At 39.0% G+C, this 20,559-nt stretch overlaps 2 protein-coding genes across 9 annotated transcripts in view; one reads left to right on the plus strand and one right to left on the minus strand.

The window, feature by feature from the left end:
• Window positions 1-2,067, plus strand: part of Rau (RA domain-containing protein rau) — a 40,388-nt gene extending 38,321 nt beyond the window's left edge. For both annotated transcript variants that reach the window (XM_072011464.1, XM_072011463.1), the window contains one exon: window positions 276-2,067. In XM_072011464.1, coding sequence (XP_071867565.1) covers window positions 276-632 — 357 coding nt within the window. In that variant the 3' untranslated portion in view covers window positions 633-2,067. The remainder of the gene's footprint in view (window positions 1-275) is intronic.
• A 1,649-nt stretch (window positions 2,068-3,716) lies between these two features.
• Ca-beta (Calcium channel protein beta subunit) overlaps window positions 3,717-20,559 on the minus strand; it is a 30,959-nt gene continuing 14,116 nt past the window's right edge. For 6 of the 7 annotated variants that reach the window (XM_072011457.1, XM_072011456.1, XM_072011455.1 and 3 more), the window contains 8 exons: window positions 19,931-20,050; window positions 19,651-19,861; window positions 18,147-18,235; window positions 16,113-16,249; window positions 15,368-15,533; window positions 14,932-15,301; window positions 14,391-14,429; window positions 3,717-10,477 (listed from right to left, as the gene is read on the minus strand). In XM_072011457.1, the coding sequence (XP_071867558.1) occupies window positions 10,281-10,477; window positions 14,391-14,429; window positions 14,932-15,301; window positions 15,368-15,533; window positions 16,113-16,249; window positions 18,147-18,235; window positions 19,651-19,861; window positions 19,931-20,050 (1,329 nt within the window). In that variant the 3' untranslated portion in view covers window positions 3,717-10,280. The remainder of the gene's footprint in view (window positions 10,478-14,390; window positions 14,430-14,931; window positions 15,302-15,367; window positions 15,534-16,112; window positions 16,250-18,146; window positions 18,236-19,650; window positions 19,862-19,930; window positions 20,051-20,559) is intronic. The other variant, XM_072011460.1, reaches the window with a different exon arrangement.

Consider the following 20,559-nt stretch of genomic DNA (forward strand, 5'->3'; position numbering starts at 1 on the left):
TATTATTCTACTTAGCAAGTTAAAAAATTAATTATCAGGAGGCAAACTAGTCGATTTCTAATTTCTCCACAAAAGTCGATTTCTAAGAAACCAAACGATCATTGTACGCATTCTCATGCAAAGAACAAAGGAATTCCTAATCTTGGATGTTTTCCAAGATTGCCGATTGTAATTGCGCGTACGAACGCATCTCGCTGCGTCAACCAACATAATCGACGTCATTCATTAGAACATAATAGAAAGTCAAATTCGTTACACAATCGTTCTGTTCGCAGAGCATGTGGGCGTCGGACTCGAGCATCAGCATGGCGATGTCAAGACTGAACCTCCACAGCACCCATCAGGCTCATTACAACCCAGGAAACGACAACAACAATCATTTGCAGTTGTACCAGCATAAAGATACCAGTTCGATCAACAATAATAATATCCATAAGATCGACCAACATCACCTGTCCTTGGGCTCGCTGAATCAGCAACCAAGAATCGTGGTGCCCCACGCGACACAACTACCGCAGTTGCAACTGCCTCGAATGCAACAATTGCCTCAGAGCGTTCCATCAACGCCAATCTCATCGAAACACATCACAGCGTCCTCGTACGCGGACTACGAAAATTATTTGTTCATATAAACGTCGTGTAATTAATTGTAATTTGTCGATAGAGTTGATTCATGAATGCTATGCAACGTGAAAATGAAAAATAGAGTTGCAGCTGCATGAAATGTGCTGATAATAGGCTGCAACTTTTTCTTAATCGTGTTAAGCAGTATTTGAAGCAAGAAGTTGAGTAATGGCGAGAGCTAAAATGTGGCGAGATTTTTCAAGTAGGGCCTAGTTTTCTTTGAAAATTAGAATTTGAGGGAAAATTTTGGAGGAAGATTAATTTGTAGGAATGTAGTTCTTCAGATTTGAGATTATTTGCGAATAGTAATGGACTATGAAGGAATGGAAAGTAAATGGTGAAAAGGAGCACGGATTCGTGTCTCGGCTATATCACGTCGATCAGACGGAACAAAGAGAATTTACGATTATAGTCAATAGCGAGAACAATTGTACCAAAGGTAGACGTACGAAACGTTAGGTAAATAGTATATACAGCCGTATATTGTGTAAATGTCTTGCGATAGAGAGATATGCTAATGGACAAAGTCGGAGTGTAATAACATGTAAGCCTTTGGGACTTATCTGAACGTCGTCGTTAAAGTATTGAATTAAATGTTTCACAATTTTATGATGTATTACGAGGAGATAAATAATCGAGGGGAATATTGATATTTTTACAGGCAACTTCTATAGAATTTGTATAAGAATTTAAAAATGGTACAAAATAGTCCCGCGGGTTTCACACCATCGTGTATTTATATGTTAGAAATTACATTTTACCCAAGAAGATCGAGGAATGTAACAGTTATTTATTTATAACAATCGTGTATGCGTCTAAGAGAGCGAGCTTGGGAATTTTAAGTTATTTTAGCAGGATCCCGCGCTGTAAATTTCGTCGTGCAATACGATCGAACGGGATTCGAGTGTAAATATATAAACGAATAAACGACGAGGTACTCGGATAGCTTTGGTAATTACCCCTAGTAGCCAGTCGCGATTGTAAATGTTACAAAAATTGTCGAGTTTATCTGGTTTAATTTTCACAGAGCTTGCATTTAAAGAAACATACTATCAATATTATATCTTCTTTTTATAAATCGTTGTAAATAGGCAATTCTATCTTCTATCTCTTCTACTCTTTTCATCACGTTTCGTTAAGGTTGCATCGATTGCCAAAGAGTCGCCACGATATAAAACTGAAAACCGCGTAGATTTAATCACGTGCGACAAAACAAGCAGAGCCTATTTCTTTTTCGCCGCTTATGCGTGTTGCAAATGTGAAATCGTTGCGTCGAGATTGCGCAAATAGATCGCGAGTTCCGCGCAACTTACCAGCTTAACTTGTAACGAGTACAATGAACCTTGTATTATTCCAAGCGACACGGTAGAATGTAAATATTCATTTTGTAACGTCGTTTATAATTCATCGAAGAAAAAAAGTTTCGTCTCACGTGTCTAAAAATTTAATCGATTTTCATTTCCCTATAATCTTCGTGTTTCCTTACGACTAATAAAATAACACAATAAGATGATAATTAGTTGGCTGCGTATTATACACTTATGAGGAATTTAAAAACACAAAGACGGAACAACCTACATAGTATAGAAAATAATATAAAATATCCAAGGTGCAGTACAATTTATTTACGTATAGTATTTAATTGGAATTTTTTATGTCTCGATCTCGCTTTTATTTCGAAGAAAAATTTTCAAGAAATTTTGAAATATACTTTCACTAAACTTAAGAAATTTTCTACAGATAGAAAATAATTTAAAAGATACGAGGGGGTTAGTAGGTAAAATAAATTTGTTCTTAGTAGTGTATTCGTAAAAGGATAAATTTGCATAATTGTCCGCGGTCTAATATGCAATTAGGTTGAACATAGAGATGACAACACGTTGCATTGTGTGATGATAAAAATTTTATTTACAAATGCGACAAATGTAGGAATTTTGGTTACCAGTGACGTATCGGAGAGGAACGAGCGTAACGGTTGATCGATTATCGATCTCTTTACTTTCAGGATTTTCCAAATAATAGTTAACGCTTTTATCCTTCCCCTGAAATCGTCGCTATATAATTTTCTCCGGTATCTTCCTAAACGCGTTCTTTCGTCGACGGTACGTCGTTCTCTCCGTGAAATCACTGATAGAGGAGAGATTCACTGAGATGTAACAATAATAAACTTTACATTAAATACGATTAGAATCTAGCTATTTTTTTTCTTTTTTTTTTTTTAAAGGACTATGCGGAGTGTTACAGTAATAGAAATATTCATTTTCCAAGGAGAAGGGGTTCGTCTTGCGGGATACTTTCTGGAAAAATCGAGGGTGGGCCGTGTCGAAGGGGAAAGGGGATGTTGGAGGGACAAATAGGGGGAGGGGAAATATATTTTTTTTTCATTTGAAGTTTCAAAGGATAACATCACAGCATTGACATATCAACATCGAAACGATCAAAGCATCGCGCTCCTCGAGACTCGTCGACGACGAAATCAATCGTCGATCAAGTCGATCGATCGTGTATTTCCTATCTACTCCTTCCGATTATTAATTTCGAAGTTTCTTCTGCCGAAGTTGAATCGATTAGAGGTAAGAATTTTGTTAACCGTCGAGGAACTCTCGAAGGGCGCGCTGCCACGACCGTAACACTTTTCATTTTTGCTATAGAACAATTTACAACATCTCGTTTAATTAATCACCTCAATTCCGTCTCCGAAGAACCGCAGCTCGCGCACACTGAACCGCAAATTCTCTCGTTCTCCTCTTTTCCTCCTTTTTCTTTTTTTTTTTTTTTTTTTTTTTTTTTGTTATTCATCCGTCTCTTCCTCTTTCTCTCTCGATCTCGTTCACACAAACGCATACAAACATACACTTGCTCCAATTTCTCTTCTCGTCCATTAAACTCGACGCGATTAGACGAACCTTTTAATTCGTTTAACAGCAAAGTCATCGATTATCCATTTTCAATGAATATCCTCTTTCTTCTCGTTACTCGCACGCTGATTCCTCCGCGACAACAACGAAATAAAATTCGCCCGAGGAAAACGAATTAGATCGCTCTCTTATCTCAACTTTCTTCCTTCCTTTCTGCAGTTTTATTTTCTTCTCTTTCACATTCTTTCTACCTTCCTTTCTTCCTTCCTTTCGTTCGCTTGTCCGCAATCGAAATCAGTCGCACGAGGGAATAATAGACAATATACACAGGGAAAAAACTTTGATCCAACGAACCAGCCGCAAAAGAAAATAAGTGACCGAAAACGTGAATGCGCGGCGTTTGTTCCTTAGCGTTAGGAGACACAACGTGCACACACGCACCACGTGAGGCAGACACGCGTGAAAGCACGTCGAAATTGAACACGTTAGAATTCACGTACACAGGCGACAGGACTTCGTCCTCGGAGCGACGCCGGTTGATTCGAATCGACGATCGTATTTAATTATACGGGACGGCGTGAACAAGAAGCAGCTCTTAGCAGTTGCCATTTTTTATCGTAATCGTATCGACCGCGCTTACGTCGTAATATCTTTTTTCCTTCAACGATCAACTATCAATTTCGCTAAAGATAAAAGAAGAAGACAATTGCGAAAATATCGATTAGTTTGTCAAGGCTGACCGCGAGACGAAGAATATTTTCAGCCGCGTTTTAGTTCTTTTGTTTTTAAAAATATTCGGACTGCATGCAATCGTCTCTATCTGTCTCTACTACAGCTCGACCTAATTCTAAAACGTTTCTAAAACGCGTATGATCGTCGGTGAACAGCGAACGTCTTACGCTTCGTTTTTCTGCTTTTGCTATGGTACTGTTGCCATTTTAGATTACGTCTAATAATCGAATACAGAAAGCGGCAGCAGGAAGTCGATAGAACGCGTCAATGTTCCCATTCTGTTCGCGCAGAAACGTATTTCCTTTGATGCGTCTGTCGCGGTTTATTACATGCATAATCGGAGACAAAATCACGATCATCGAGTCAAACCGACAATGGCGTCCATCGTGATCCTAGCACTACTTTTCTTTTATTCTTCGTCTCCCATCTCCTCTCTTCTGCCTCTCTGTGTACACACAGATAAATACTTTCGAAACTACGCTGTACGCAATGTACCCAATAATATTTCATTGCGAAAGCCTTAAGGCTCTTTACAAGGACAGGCGTTTCGCCATACATGTCCCTAAAGCAAACATAACACCGAGGCACGGTCCACATCTACGAAGAATTTGCTAAAAATTGTTCAAAAGGAGAACAAATTTTTTCACAGAATATGGGTCGTACGAAACGATTATCTTTCGTTCGATGCTTTATTCTTATAGTGCTTTACTCTCTTATTTCTTCTTTTTTTTTTCTTTTTTGGACCATCCAACCATTCGTGTAATTGGGGTTGCATTCTTCGAGGAGTGCGTCGATCGATCGCACGATATCGCCCGCCGCGACGCCGGTAAAAAGCAGTCTAGATTTTAACAACACGTTCACGTGCACATGGTGCAAACCAACGCAACAATTCACTCCTAATTAATTTAAACTCGCGCCCTAATTTTTTTAAATACATCGAACGAATTGTACTTACGCCCTCTCGACTCTCGCTACACTTGAAGAAAGGCTTACCCTCTATCTCTCCCGCATCCAGTCTTCCCTCTCTCGTCTTTCTCTCGTTTCTTCCTAAACAGCTTAAATATCGATATTTAAACAATCGTTAATATGTTCTCGTTAACTCTTTCAGAAGAAAATTCGATTGCGTTGCCGATTGGACTTTTAGTTTTCCTGCATGACATCGTGATTTCCAGTGTATTGTATCATTTCTTTTTTGTCTTTCGAACTTTTCTTTTTCGGCCTCTTTTTTAATACTTTTTTATTTGGCTCGCTTGTGATGGGAGATATTTTCTTTGTTCTCTTTTGTCTTCGCTAGAACAGAATGTGTGTCGATTTTTGTAGGCATCGAACGAACATGTCGCGTGCGAGTTTTAATCCTAGATCGTTTTACTGAGAAACACTACAGAGATTTCCTTTGTCCTTTTTTTTTTTTTGTTCTTTTTTTTACGTAGATCCGAATTGACGTCGATCGAAAGCTACAAGTTACGTTTCATATAATTTTTTTTCTCTCGTTTTGCATTTAATTTAGCGCGCTAATGCACGTGTTACAGATTCGAACACTAGTCTTCGATATATCGAAAGAAAGAACGGACTGGAAGCCGCTAAAATCCTAAACCGAAATCGTTAATGATTACAAAACCGACGAACCTCGCGTCAGTTAATTACTAGGGATCGTACCGTAAGAAATATTAAGGGCTTCTTTGAAATTCGTGTATCGTGGGTATGTATGTGTGTGTATGTGTGGTATGTATGTGGCCACGTGAGACGCCATAATTCGTATCAGGTCTGCATGACGTGGGTTTCTATCGCTGCCTATCGAGCGAAAGACTCTTAGAAAATATTATAAAAAATTCTCATTTGCCTAAGGATGTGGGCTAGATATTGTTACACATCCTCTATCGATCGCGTCATTGACGTCTAGAAAAAATTGTATACAATAGCTACGATTTAAAATCGAGTCGCCCATGCGTCGCGGCGTTATTCGTAGTTAAATCGCAGAAACAGAGAAACTTGTTAAAATAATCGAGCAAACGTGATATAAGAACGTTACCCTAGTACAAACGGCTTCTGTTCGACACGAGGAAACAAAGTTCAAAAGAAACTCTAGCTACTACCGAGCATTCGTTTCCAAATTGCACTCGAATCGCGTCGTAAAGAAACCGAAACGCACGCTCCTTCTCGCATTGAATTTTGACTGAAACTCGTCTACGTCGAAATAGAAGCGTGAGCATCTTTAAATAGACATCACCAGTGATAGTGTTTTGCAAATATATTTTACCTAGTATTTACAAACGTTGGCTACAAAAAACATTTTACAGTTAGCGACCAATAGAATCCTCGCGAAACTCGAAAACGTGAAAAATCGTGAAACGTGAAACTCGAAGATTCCATAATTTGCCTCGAATTCGAAACAAATTATCTTTTTATATTTGTTATAGATTTTTCAGCATTTTCGCTCGATTTATAAAAATCTTCCAGTCTAAAGATAAAATGTGGAATCTTCGACAAGCGAAATTATTAAGGCGCGAGGCGCCAATAAAATTCGTTTAACAGCGTAGCGAGCGAAGATTTAGGTCGAATGCTGATCTTCGCACGATCCTCTATTTAATTCTTAAGGCGTCTCTAAAGTTCATCTTGAGAGCGTTCCACGAAGACTTTCGCTTCGATACTCGCTCGATCCATCGGTGACGCCATTAAAATTCAATAAAAGGCGTTGCACGAAGATTTTTGTAATCTTCAACAACTATATAATCTTCCAGCGCCAATTTAATATGGCGAACAAACAACGAGCTTAATAAGAATTTGAAACACTTTCGATAAGACGACGACGCTGAATCGCTGGCAGAGATACGTATATCGACAAGAAATTACGATCCACGCTCAAGTTTTGAGATTCGAAGGACCGTGCACCAAATCCTTATTTTTACTTTATTTATAAAGAAAAATATGCCAGCGATCGGCCGTGGAAAATGCGAAAACTGCGTGAAAACGATAAGAAAACCTCGCTAAATTCACACAGCAACGTCATACACGAACGCATAGCGAACGTAATCGTTCCGAGAAAGAAACGCTTCGTTTCGCTAGTCTAGTGATGCATAATAAGTGATCGTTTTAAGTAAAATTCCCTAAATTAAGTTAGAAAAATTCATTATCTTACGTTTCATACATTTTCTTTTTTTTTCTTTTTTCTTTTTTCTTTTTTTGCCCATTTGATATTATTTAATTATACTGGCCGTGCGCAAGGCTATTTCTGCGAAGAATGGCGAGCTCGAGATTTGTTCGTTCTACTTAAGAAACAACGTTGATGCGTGCATCTAAAAAAGAAACCAATATACACGAACGATCAAAACTCGATTAGCATTATCGGTTGTCACGATTACATTCGTGCAACTGGTATGCAATCAAGTGCGTTTGTATATGTTTCTGTATGTGTGCATGTATGTGTATGAGTATGTTTACGTGTGTGTCTGTGTATATGTATTGCATCAATTACTCCATAAATATTTTTCATATTTTAGTTGCAGCAAGTTCGTAGTGCGTCAAAAGCGTTGATCACGAGGACCGAAAGTGTTTGTAGTTCTGTAAAAACAATGAGAAACGTTGACAAATATCCAGCATTACCATGATCCTCGCTGCAGCTGACGACGCTGCATTCACGACAAAATCGAAACGGAAAGGACTTGTTTTTAAAGGCTTCTTACAATATTTACACGATATCTATTGATTCTATGGTATAGTATCATCTGTTTCACTTTCTGTCCACTTTCATTCTATTCCTTTCATTTTCTCCCATTCATTCTTGCTCTCATACTCACATTTTGCCTCGATCGGAATTTTGTCGAGTGACAAAAGTAAAAGTGTTCACTGCGTACATACGTATACAATATATTTATATATATATATAATATTATTATTTATATATGTATACTATATACACAAAATGTGTTTCACTGTGTGTTCTCGTGTGCGTGTGCCCGTGTATGCCTGTCTGTGCATGTGTAACACGTGTGTGTATGTGTGTGTGTGTGTGTGTATTTGTATTCACATTTCACCAAATAGACTCTAATAAAACGTATAAACACGTGAGCCTAGCGCGGTGATCATCAACGCGCCATCGTATCGATAATCGAAAACTTTTGATCGCGTACGACAATAATGATTGATTATCTCTGATCCCAACCCATCGCCACGCAACGTTAATTCGTTTCATTATTTTATTTTTGTCGAGTTTCTTCCATACTCGATCGTGATATCGTGAAATTCTGTTCGAACCTCGTGACGAATACGCGACATTTCTAAAATTTCTAGAATTAAGAATTTAATCATGCGATCGATCCTAAGGTAAATCGACTAGAGATCATTTTCCTTGTTTCTCATCTCTTCTCTCTAAATCGAAGCAACTATCGCTGTTCTGTCGGCCGAATTGAAAGAATTCTACGCGAAATTCAAATCGAAGTTTCTCATTTCTTTTTCCTATGATTTCTCTTTTTTGTTCGCTTCTCATGATTTTATTTTATACTCCCTTCTTTCTTTATTTATTTATTTTTTTCTTCGTTCAATTAGCTCCGAACGATCGTCTACCTAATTTCGAGCGAAAATCTCGTGGCGTTTAATGAAGACCCGATGCCGATTCACGAGTTCCCCTAGCTGGCTGATAAATCATTGATTTCAAAAATCTGATGTTTCTCGTGGGGTTGGGTAATAGGGGCCCGGGAGGAGTCAGCGCAAAGATTAAGGCCCCAGGGCTCTTTTTCTCTCCTTTCCTTTCTCTCTTATTCTCATTCTCTCCCTTCTCTCTCACTCTTTCTCATTCTTAAAAGTGTGTTTCTCTTTAGCTTTGTTCACGTGACTGTTCTCATGTCAATACTCATCTCGTTGAGCTGGCTCCGCGAATGGGGGATTTATCCTGTGCGTACCTCATCGACAAGGACATTCGATTATTCGTTTCAATCCGCCCATCGTTATGCGGAATTCCTGTTGGAAAAAATGCTCGTGAAAATTTTTCGCTGCCGCCAACACGCTCCATCTCTCTCACTCGCACACTTTTTCTCTCTCACACGCTCTCCATTTACGCGAACGAACTTTGTAATTGATTTGATAAAATTTCTGTAAAACGGAGGAGGGTTGGGGGATGGGAACAGAACAAAGCCATTTACTCGATAGTTTCATGATAACAACAATTGGTTTCACTAGAATGGGTCTTTCTACTTGTACGATATCTATCGAATGGTCAAGAAAACGATCGTTACGAAATCAACAAGGCTCCTTTAATCGAGAGTACGATTACGAAAATAGAATCTACAATGTCTGTCACCATGGACACGTTACTCTGTTACGACAAATTACGCCATGTTTACTTTGGAACCAATAAAATAAAAAAAGAATGCACTAGCTCGCTAACTCTTGCTTCCATCATAACGAAAATAGTCGCAAACGGAAGAAAGTGTATACCACGTAGGATGAAACATTCGTGTATCATAGACAAGCGTGCACGCGTACCATCTCAACAATCCAAGAAATAAAAACCAAAGCGATTTACCTGAGATTCAAAATCTCAGCTCTACGAAAGAACAACACTTTGCATAATCAACGTTTCTACTCTCTGTTACAGCGTAAAGTATCGTGCACGCTTCCTCGGTAACGAGAATCATTGGCATAATACGATGCAGTGTATCTATAATAGAAGTTCTACATCGAGATCCGGCACCAATAAACGGACAGAATGAAGAAAATGAAAATGATTTCTGCATGAAAACACGCTGAGTTCCATGCGTTACGTACGATGCCGTATACTAAAGGCTAGAAATATCGTAACGAAAGGCGATTTCTATGTAAATTATGGGACAGCTCGAACAACAAGGGTCTAGCTATTAAACAGTAAATCGAACAAAATGAACCATCTTACGGGTAGCGACAGGAAAGAAACCCCACTAACAGACCAGAGCGCAAATATTTTTTGTTTTCTTCGCTACGGTAGCGTTAAGCACGTTCGTACGTTCAGTAGCGTACCAGGTGGCGACCCCACTAAAGAGCAGTGGTGCGCAGGTGGGGACAGCGCTGTAGCGACAGGCCCCGGGGCCCCAGCTCCTAAATGGCATTCAATGCGCGCGGATCTTGCTGCTGGCGACGCCTCGACGCGCTCCCGTAATCGACGCCACTGACGTACGATTCCTCCTCGTTGCCGTAGTCGTGTTCACTACGATCGCCCCGATCACGATCCATCCTCTCCAGCCTCGACTTTCGAGTTCCCTCGCTCATGTGTCCGCCGCTGTACGATCCTGATCCTAGATTTTTTGGTAAAATTCAATGTTACAGTTGTTAATATTAGTGGGATTCAGGAGGCCTGAATTTCTGTAACTTGGCCACGATACTACTCCTTACGTGAATTTATAGAATTTAAGGTGTTACAGAAATTAGGCGCGATTTTGAGGTAAAATTCGAAAGGAAGCGAATTTTCAATATCGTTGTTTCCTGCTCAAGCTCTTGATAGTGGAACATTAATAGGATTGGAGCTTGATTCTAAAAAAATAGAATTATTTATTATACGAGTTGTATAGAATTGATCGATTGTATAAATTGAATCGTAGAGAATTAATTTTAATATCTTCTCAAATTTAATTTTGAAGATATTCCGTATTCCTTTCAAATTTTTGTTATTACTCAAGCTCGACGAGCTAAACTCATAATTCGATTTAACTTATAATTCTCATAGTTGATGTTACGGTATTAAAACATCGAGCTTGGCAATCAAATTTCACGGGGTGTCACTCAAAAAACTAGATTACAGAAGAGATTGTTACTTCGACGTTAAGCTGGACGGTGAGGAACCGGTAAGTCCACCTACATGTCACACCTAAAACAACACCGCAACGACACACCATACACAGTACATGCAAGCTAGTTATGCAAAAAAAAGAACAGGGCGCGTATAAAAAAGACGGAGAAAAACGAGAGGGGCAAAAAAAGACACGGTTTTGCAAAGACTCCGACGTTCGAACTATCGTTGCGCTGGAGCGCAGACATCGAGAAATAAACGAGTCCTTAAAACTCGACGCAAGTCCTCCTCCACGGACTTGCTTCGACTGGAAGGAAAAAAAAACTATGCTTATCATTGAAAGTGGAATTCGCGTTCGTTCAGAAAAAAAAGGGAAAAAAAAGAACAAGGGGAGAGCACAAAAACAAAGCGAATATCCCAAAAGAAGGATTTCGAAGATCTTCCGAGAGACCGCGCTCTGAAATTCCTCTTGAAACAAGTCATGTTACGTGTAACATTATTCCATCGAAAAATCTGTGATCCTCTCGATTCCCATGATCAAGTCTCGTTAATTGATTACGCTTCGTTAGGCTATTCTATATCAACCTATTCTATGTGAGAAGGGTTGGTGGAAGGGCTTGCGAGACAACCAAAAACAAAAGGGGAGATAAAACGAGCAAATAGAACAGAACTGTAAAAAAAAGAGATTAAGAATTGAAACGAGAACGTAAGGAGAATCACTTCCACAAAACAGAACAGAACAGAAATCTTCGTCGACGGATGAATCGAATGACAAAAATAATATAAAATAAAAGAGAATAGACGAATGAATTAAACAAAAAAAAAAAAAAAAACGATGGAAAAGTGAGGAACATTTGAGGTGAACCAAAGAAACCAAAATTAAATAACCAATCGATTAAATAAATAAATCCTTCTCTTTGGGTAAGAGAAACAAGAATAAGGTCCCGTTTCACCGGGCCCGTGCACCAAACCCGTCTATACTTACAACGCGGCCTTATTAAGGAGGTTTCCCTATAAACAGACAGTCTCTAATTCTCTCGATCGTCATCGTAATCCCCCGTGTATTAATATTACGGGGGAAGGGGAAGGACGACAGAGTACAGAGAATTGGTCAGCCGGTCTACGCCGTAAAATCTCATCCGCGATGAGGAGGAAGTGTGTGTGTGGAAGAAGCGTCGTCGTGCGTGCGAGCGTTCTTTTAGCTCGACTCTTTGGGCTTGTTCTCGTCACCCGGACCATAGGTGAACTGGCCCTGTTTTCGGATGACTCCCGTGGCAGCCACCGCCTCCACGACTTTTACACGTAAACAAAGAGAACATCGGAGTCAGAGCTGATTGCCGATCATACTTCGACCTGGTGCTTTCTTTTCTTTTTTTCCTTTTCCTTTCCTATTTTTCATTTTTTTTTTTTTTCTTTTCGTTTCTTTCTTTCTATTCTCGATCTGAGATTTTAATTTTGCCAGTGGTAACGGAACGTTTTAACTTTTTTCCTTTTTATATTTTAGGTAGAGTCGTCGTTTTGGTGGAGATTATTGCGATTCATCGAATGAGGACTTTTTTTTACGATGAAACGAAAGAGAAAAAGATAGAGAGTATGCAAGGGTGGACGGTCACGCGCTTGTTTACGTGTTGTTAGTCTTGCGTAGCATGTTACACGCGTGGATTTTACGTGATCAACCCTTAACTGGTAGCTCATAAGATTTATTTTAAGATTTTGGATCCAACCAGGCGGTTACTATTCACGTGACACGTATTTCCTTCTGTCTATTAATATTCTCCGAGCATAAACATTGAAAAATTGAATCTTTGACAACACGCTAGTGCAAAATTATCGAAACGATGATTTTCTAGTCCGTTATTCGTGCAGTCGATAATTTTACAAAAGGAGGAATACAATTCTTCCATATATACAAAATGAAATTAACCAAAAATAAGATTTTTTTTTACGTTAAAATGTATAAAAAAATTCACTATGGTAAATGTTCAAATACTTTTTTTGTACGAGCCTCTGCGTACAATGTTATAATTGCGAAAATTGTTTAAAAATTATTCTACCGTACCAGTTGAGGGCACTGAACAAAAAGAATGAACGATCCATGAAACATGATAGCTTCATTCACGATAATATCAAGAAGACGTTAGTCTTTTCGCTTTGAGAAGTCTTTGTCCGTGACGACATCGTGAACGCATGTTCTAGACGCTTTTAATGAATATTAATAGTCGAACAGATGTCACGGGTAAATCCACTCGTGTCAGGGTAGTAGACAGAGCGCAGCGTGCACGAGGTAAGCTGCAGCTAGAATTATATTAAACGATCGTAGAGATGAGGATGAATAATAGAGGCGGTGAAACTGACGACGAGGGATGGTCGTGTCTTTCTGGTGGAGCGCAGAAAGGAAGTGGATATGAGCAAAGAAAAACAATATGAAAACGTGATTGAAACTAACGAGAACGAACGCGCCATTGTCTTGCAGAGGTTGATACATGTTTGCCGATCCATATATCGTCGCTGAAAAGAAATTCAATATAAAGGTGTCGTGCTTTTTGTACGAATATCTTTCACCGTGATACGTGTATTTTTCTTGATAGTTCAAAGACTGCTAGTTTATTTTTAATCTGCCAAATCATGCGGAAAACGCGCAAGTTAAAATAATAAGTTTGTAGGTATAGTTTAAACCAGCGTTGTTCGCATTGGTGGAACCTCCTTTCTTCCTTTCTTTTTTATAGAACGTGATATTAAAATTTTTATAAGAGGAAAAGAAAAAGAAGGTTAAATAGGATTCTTGGAATTTCCGAGTTTATTTCGAACAGCGCTGATTTAAATAGAAGAAACAACGAGAGCAGGGTATATACAACGAAAATGAGAGATATAACTTCTCGCGCGTCATTCAGACGCTATAGCGTGCACACGAAGAAGAAGGACGTGCAGCGTACATCGAACGATATATCGTAATAATTTACAAGGCTGAGTATAGGTCTGCAACCAGCGACTAGCAGTCTTTCCAATAAAGAGTAACTCTACGTTCTAACACGAATCCATGCAACGGCTACGTGCAGCTAATGATACAACTACAGATGTGTTTCATTACTAGCTTCGAATGTCGCCATTGCTCTTTCTCGAGAATCCAACTCTCGATAACAAAAGAAAAAAAAAAAAAAAAAGAAAAAAAAGAAAATGGAACAAAAGAGGAAAAACGAACTACGGTGTTTGTTCGCGCGTTGAAAAATACCAGAACGAATATAATCGTTCCTCTCCGATTTATTCTATCAGTTCAACCTTTTATCTATTTTCTTCTCTCTATTTTTCTACATCTTCAAGCAAGTAACGGAACACAGGGTGCGCGACGTTGGACTCGTAGAAAGAGAAAAGAAAGAAAAAGGGACGTGTGTACAATTTTGCGCTCGAGAAAAAGGTTGGGTTACCTCTTGGCTCGTGGCCGTAGTAACTCTCATGATGGGCACCTGAAGAGGCAAGAAGAAAGTGTCGAGTGTTAGTTGACGGAATTGGGGCTCGTTAGAGTTTCAAGTGAGCTAGAAACCTCGACCCAACCAGCCATGACTGAGAGGTGAGGATCGCATTGAGACTGTGTGAAAAGGATTGACAGTCGTGGACGAGAATAATGATGATGATATGTCGCGATCACCGAGCTTAAATAATTCTCTGTGGTAAGTAATTGACTGATATATGATTCGATGTCGTTGTCTAGATTTCCTGTCTGAGTCTATCGAAATCAAATCACGAAATACACAAAATTCCTCTTTTTACCAGCAATTAAACGACCCAATTTTTAAATATTTTTGAAATACAAATACTCTACTCGTCTATGAAGGTGTACAACCCTAACCAGGCCATTCTCCGCGATAATGAAACTCACGTAGAATATTTGTACTTGGTAACATTCTGCTACGAGATCCTCGATGATAATATGCGACCATAATCGACGCGTCACAATGAATATGATACCTGATGTGACGCGAGGTGTTAACGCGTCGACCGGTGCATCCGGTGCAGGGATCGGACGTGGCACTGTAGCGATCACTTGAGGATGCGTGGCCCTCCAGTAAGCTTCCAGGTACTCAGCCACGTGTTCGCAAGCTTCCTCCAGCTGATTCTCATCCAAAATCACGTCGAACATCTCTGTAGGACACTGAGCCAATTTCTCAGCAGCCACCATTTGTACGTTCAGATGTCTGATCTGCGACTTTCCACGCGACTTGATCAACCTTTGGAGCACTTTAGGTGACGAAATCTTCAGGTAGACGATCGTTGGCGCCAGGCTGGTCTTAGCTAACTGTGACGGATGATTGATGGTATCGCAGTCCAAAACTACCAACTAGAAATTAATAGTGGTAAGTGGACAATGTTTGGAAACGAGAGGATCAAATGGTTGATAAAGTACCTGAAGGGTTCTGGCAAGCTCAAAAATCCTCTCGATCTCGGCTTGAACTTCCGCCAAACAACTGCTCCTGCTCGTGGATCGTTCCATGATCGCTCGTTTTGATGGATTGTTCAGCAACGATCTCTTTGCCAGTGAAATGTCTGCCATTACCCTAGTGATAATTATTCTGAAATCGTAGAAACAAATATTTAGCCAAAAGTGCAAAGAATGGAATACTTCCTCGTGCAAATAAAATAATATTCAAATAATATAGATTTACAAAACATCCTCCGTTTCTTGTCGTATAACATGATAGGGTATTATATAAACATAAATATTCAAATAACATTGGCTCACAAAATATTTTTATTTTGTTGTCATATTGAATGGCAAGATATTATATAAACATCACGAAGACTAGCTATTAACTATGTAATACATTTCTTCAATATTAGAATTTTATTCTTACGAATATGCCAAATATAAATTAATTTAAATTCATCTTACATATAGCATGCCGTTATTAGTAAAACTTGCTACGAATTCAATAATTTTTAGTAATAGTAATGAAAAGAGCAATCACAGAATGATGGAAAAAATCTGTTTGCAGATTCGAATTCAGTATGCGCATGTACATAAAAGTTACGAAAAATATGCAAATAGATACTCAATAAACATTTCTGTGACAAAATCTTTATAAACCAACATGACTAAATAATTGCTCTTCGATAATAAGAGCTTCAACTTTAAAGAAAGCTTCGCGTACCTGCCTCGGAACCGATGTTTCAAATAATCAAACAACGCCTTTTGCATCATGTCCGTCACCTGATAACCTTTCAACGATGGACCGACCAGGACGACAGGCCTCATAGATGGTACAACGTCGTACGGCGTGGTCGTTTCCTGAAAGCGAGACGAACGAATGAGTCTAGACCGACTAAGAGGATGTCCTACACGCCAGGATCAGCCCCAAGATAGTCTCTCACTTACGTAGGACTTCGTGCGCACGGAATGCAACATTGAAAACATTGAAAACAGTTAATGGCCACGTCGACTGAAGACAGTATACGACCTACCCTCCTGCGCGGCCAAAGTCCTTCTCACGGTAATATCGCCATCTCATCGACCATCTTTCTTCAGCATTCTAAAGGCACTTTGGCCAAGCAGAATCTGTTTTCTTTCTGTTTTTTGTAAACTACTGATCAACCTAAGCTATCAACGATCTCCTACGCACTAAATCTGTTTTCATTAGAAGCCATTATTCTACCGTGTTTTCGGCGAACCATTTTCAGCAAACGGACCACGTGGTTTCATCAAGATCAGGGCATCTTCGACGAGATCGTCCTCGTCATGGTAAAATGGTCCGCTAAGATCGAATAATTGTTACTTGATTATCGATCGATGCTAGAAATTGCTACTCACATCGACACATTGACGTATTGTATATGTGTGCTTAAAAAAGGAAAGAGTAGAGAAAAAGGAACATTTGACACGGTTCACAGAGCAGTCAACCGAGAAATAATGGATTTAGATTTTAGAATAATTGCTTCTTGCTGGCGTAATAAATTGGTGGAAATTGAAAGTGGGAATTATCGGATAAACTCTCGGTTTGGAGAGTTACGAGTCTGAATGCTCGATGCGCGTCTTCTGTCCTTCCTTACTTTCTTCTTCTTCTTTGATTCAGCAGATATACACGATGCACAGAGACAGCAGGTATCCCAGTATCATACACACAATCGCATACTCACAGAAATAAATCTGCTAGTCCTCGCGTGGCCCACGATATTTTCTAGCACCGACAGATAAATTTAGACACATAAGCCTCGTCCACGTCACCGGTTTTATCGAACGCGAATCTTTGCCAAACCGACGAAAAATTTTGATTAGACCTATCCAATATCTCATAGAGCTTATCTCTGTCCGTAAGAGTTGATGAGATACTTCGTGAATATCTATGGGATCCTTTTTGGACGTCTATAAAGTTTTACGCCTTCTTCAGCGTCTATAGAATCCTTTTTGCACAGTGGCTGTACGAAGTATTCGTACACGTTGTTGTATTTATTACAATTAATTAGATCTAAGTAATATAAAATTTCATATTCATGCGACTACAAAAATGTACTATGAACGTGAAATGTGGGATTTGCTGAAACATATTTCATTGAAATATAAGGCTATATATAAATACTACTGTAGCCGCTGTATATTTCTGTCTATAAGTATTTTGACACCTGCTGGTTTCACGTAGAAAGGTAATAATTAATTTAAGTAATCAAGGAAATTACTCGATTTGAATTTTGTATTTCTGCAAAGATATCAACCAATATATTTACTAATATATACATAAAAGTTGTTAAATTTGGAAGAGTTATATAAGCAATATAGTAAATTATAATAAATATGAGTTGATTCATGTAGTTTTTTTAACTTTGAGACAAATTAGATGGAAAACTTCAAAAGCTAAAAAATTGATGAAATTATTATATCGTTATAATATTATATCTTTGTTTCAAACAGAACAGCGGTTCTTAATCATTTTCTTAATGATTTTTCAGATTTACTTAAGTGTCCCAATACTCATAAACAGCGGTGTACGTTTACAGGATTCCTTCTGAACGTTCATAGGGTCATCTCAGGTTCATGCAAACGTGGACGAGACTTTTGGCTAGAAATATATACTTTCTCGAGCTGTCGACTACAAAACTAGAGACCCAAAGTAGAATCAAGCACGACGTTAGACGAGTGGACACAAAGAGGATCGGAATAGTCATAGACACTGCGATTCGTCGAAATCGTTTACCGGCTTCTTGAAGAAGTTCTTCCGTTTCTCCTTAGCCGGTGGTGTGGTCAATGTTGCCTTACCGCCGCGGACGCTGTCGCTGTCGTCACCTGTTAAGAAAAGAAATTGGATCGAATTAATCGTGGAAATCGATCCTTCCTATGCATCGTGCATCGACGGATGTCCCTCTTTCTCTCAAAGGAAAACTAGAGTGAGAAGCGATCGAATGCAGACTAAGAAACCTAGGGTACTAAATAAGTTCGATGCTGTCGAATATGATTGTCTGGAGAGATCGTGGAAGCAACTACTGAAAAGTTCATTTACAGCATAGAATACTAAATATGACGTAAATTGACTGGGTCTGTGCGTGATCGTGAACAGGGTGGCTGTCGGCGAACAGGATCGATTGATCGTATCGTCGAGTCTGAACTATGAGGCGGGTGAACGTGGGTACTAATATCAAGCGTGTGATCGTACTCGTGCGTGGGTCATTGATGAAAATCTCGAATTAGGATCTTTTTTACAATATGAAAAGGAGAAATTTTTGATCTGTAGGACCAGTGTTTAGACGAAACGTTTAACAGTAGAATTATTAAACTTGTTACAAGTACGAATCCTTTTTAGTTTAATGTTATTAAAAACATGCAGAAACATTGGAAAAATTGATTTTGGATTTTATTCAGAGAGAAACGTGATTATTTTCATTATATCAATTTGATTATGATCATCTATGTACATTTTAGTATACGTTAACCCATTCGAGAGAAAAGTACATTTTCTCACAGGAAATTTTCAAAGATTGACATTTCGAAATTTCTATGATCCTGTTCGAGGATTACATATCTTTATCTCGAAACCTACGTCATTTCTTAATCTTATATAATACTCTCTCTGTAATACACGATTTTACTTCTAGTGACTAATAACGATAACACGAATACCTTTATACGACGCATAGGATGCGTCAGCATTTGATTTTACGTCAAATAAACACGGCATGACCGGTGCGTCACTGGTTTCGAATAGGTTAAAGTAAATGATCGGTAGTTCTAGAGTTAAGAAGGCGGTCAAAGTACATGCAGAAAAATTTCCAATGACCAACGCAACGTTAGCTGAATTTCCTATGATCTAACTCGCAGAACTCGATCATCGCTAGTCGAGGATTCACTCTCGTAACTAAAATAAAAACGGGCAAAGAAGAATGGTGAGAAGGTAAAGAAAGAAGCCCACGACATATGCGGTGTGGAAAGAAACGAAAGCTACTATAGTGTTTGTATATGTACAGATACTTAGGGCCAACTTAGGATTCTTTTTGATTTTTAGTGTTCTTTCGTATTTTCTTTCTCTCTTGTATATCTTTTCTGTCTCTCTTATTTCATTTTGTATTTTTTGTACGACGAGCCGACGATCTCCCTCTCTCCGGTCTGTGTTTTCATTGTCGAGACATCGATCGGTCGAGAATTGCCGAACTGGTCGGTACACCGTGGTTTTCGGGGCGGAAAGAAAGAAGGACGTGCTAGGATACCTGGTGTAGGTGGTGTGGAACCACGTGAGGGCATACCACTCTCGCCAAGGTTCCCTGAAGACCCTCCACGTGCCGAATAGAGACCCTTTGTACCACGTGCAGCGCTCGCCTGCTGCCTCAGGGCCTCTAATTTCACCGGGGACGGGATGAAGCCGACGTCCGCGTTCTCTTTCACCAGCCTACCTATCCACCAATTGTTGTCGTACTTCTCCTGAAGAGTTTCGTGGACGATCGATTACTTTAGATCGTTAAGAAAACACACAAAAGATAAAGAACGTACCTTGATGTGCAGGAAGTCGCGGACCTCGAAGCTGATAGCCGAGCCATGGACAGGCGAATCATCGTCGACAGATCCGTCATAGCTCACATTGGTCCGCACTGCAAACGCTACCGCTTTCGTCTGTATAATTTACAAAAACCTTCTATTAAAGTCACTCTATATAATTTAACATTAATTACAAGTTATACGTTAACATGTTGGCTACCACATGATGGTTATTGATGATCACGTTCTTTACTGAATTTTTTAGAATGATTAGAACAAGATAAATCTCGTGAGCTAATAAATTTCTAACGACGAGAATCTAAAATATACATATTAGGTCGTCCGAAAAGTTTCTTTCGCTTTATAAGGAAATAATGGATGCACAACATTTTCCGTTTTATATTATTTTATCGAATTGATCCATTTTATTTTATCATGATAAAGATCACAACATTCGACAGATTAGGTTTCATGTTTCTATAAAGATACATCGTTGCAAAGCACGTGTCTATAAAAGAAAGACACTTTTCGGACAACCTAATATAATATTCGCGCGATAGTCAAGATGTTAAAGAGCGCTTAAGAACCAGGTTCTCGTTAGAAAATTTTTCCCGAAGGAATATCAGCGGTAATATTTCGATAAA

This window comes from Bombus fervidus, chromosome 10 (assembly GCF_041682495.2).
Source record: "Bombus fervidus isolate BK054 chromosome 10, iyBomFerv1, whole genome shotgun sequence".
Classification (NCBI taxonomy): domain Eukaryota; kingdom Metazoa; phylum Arthropoda; class Insecta; order Hymenoptera; family Apidae; genus Bombus; species Bombus fervidus.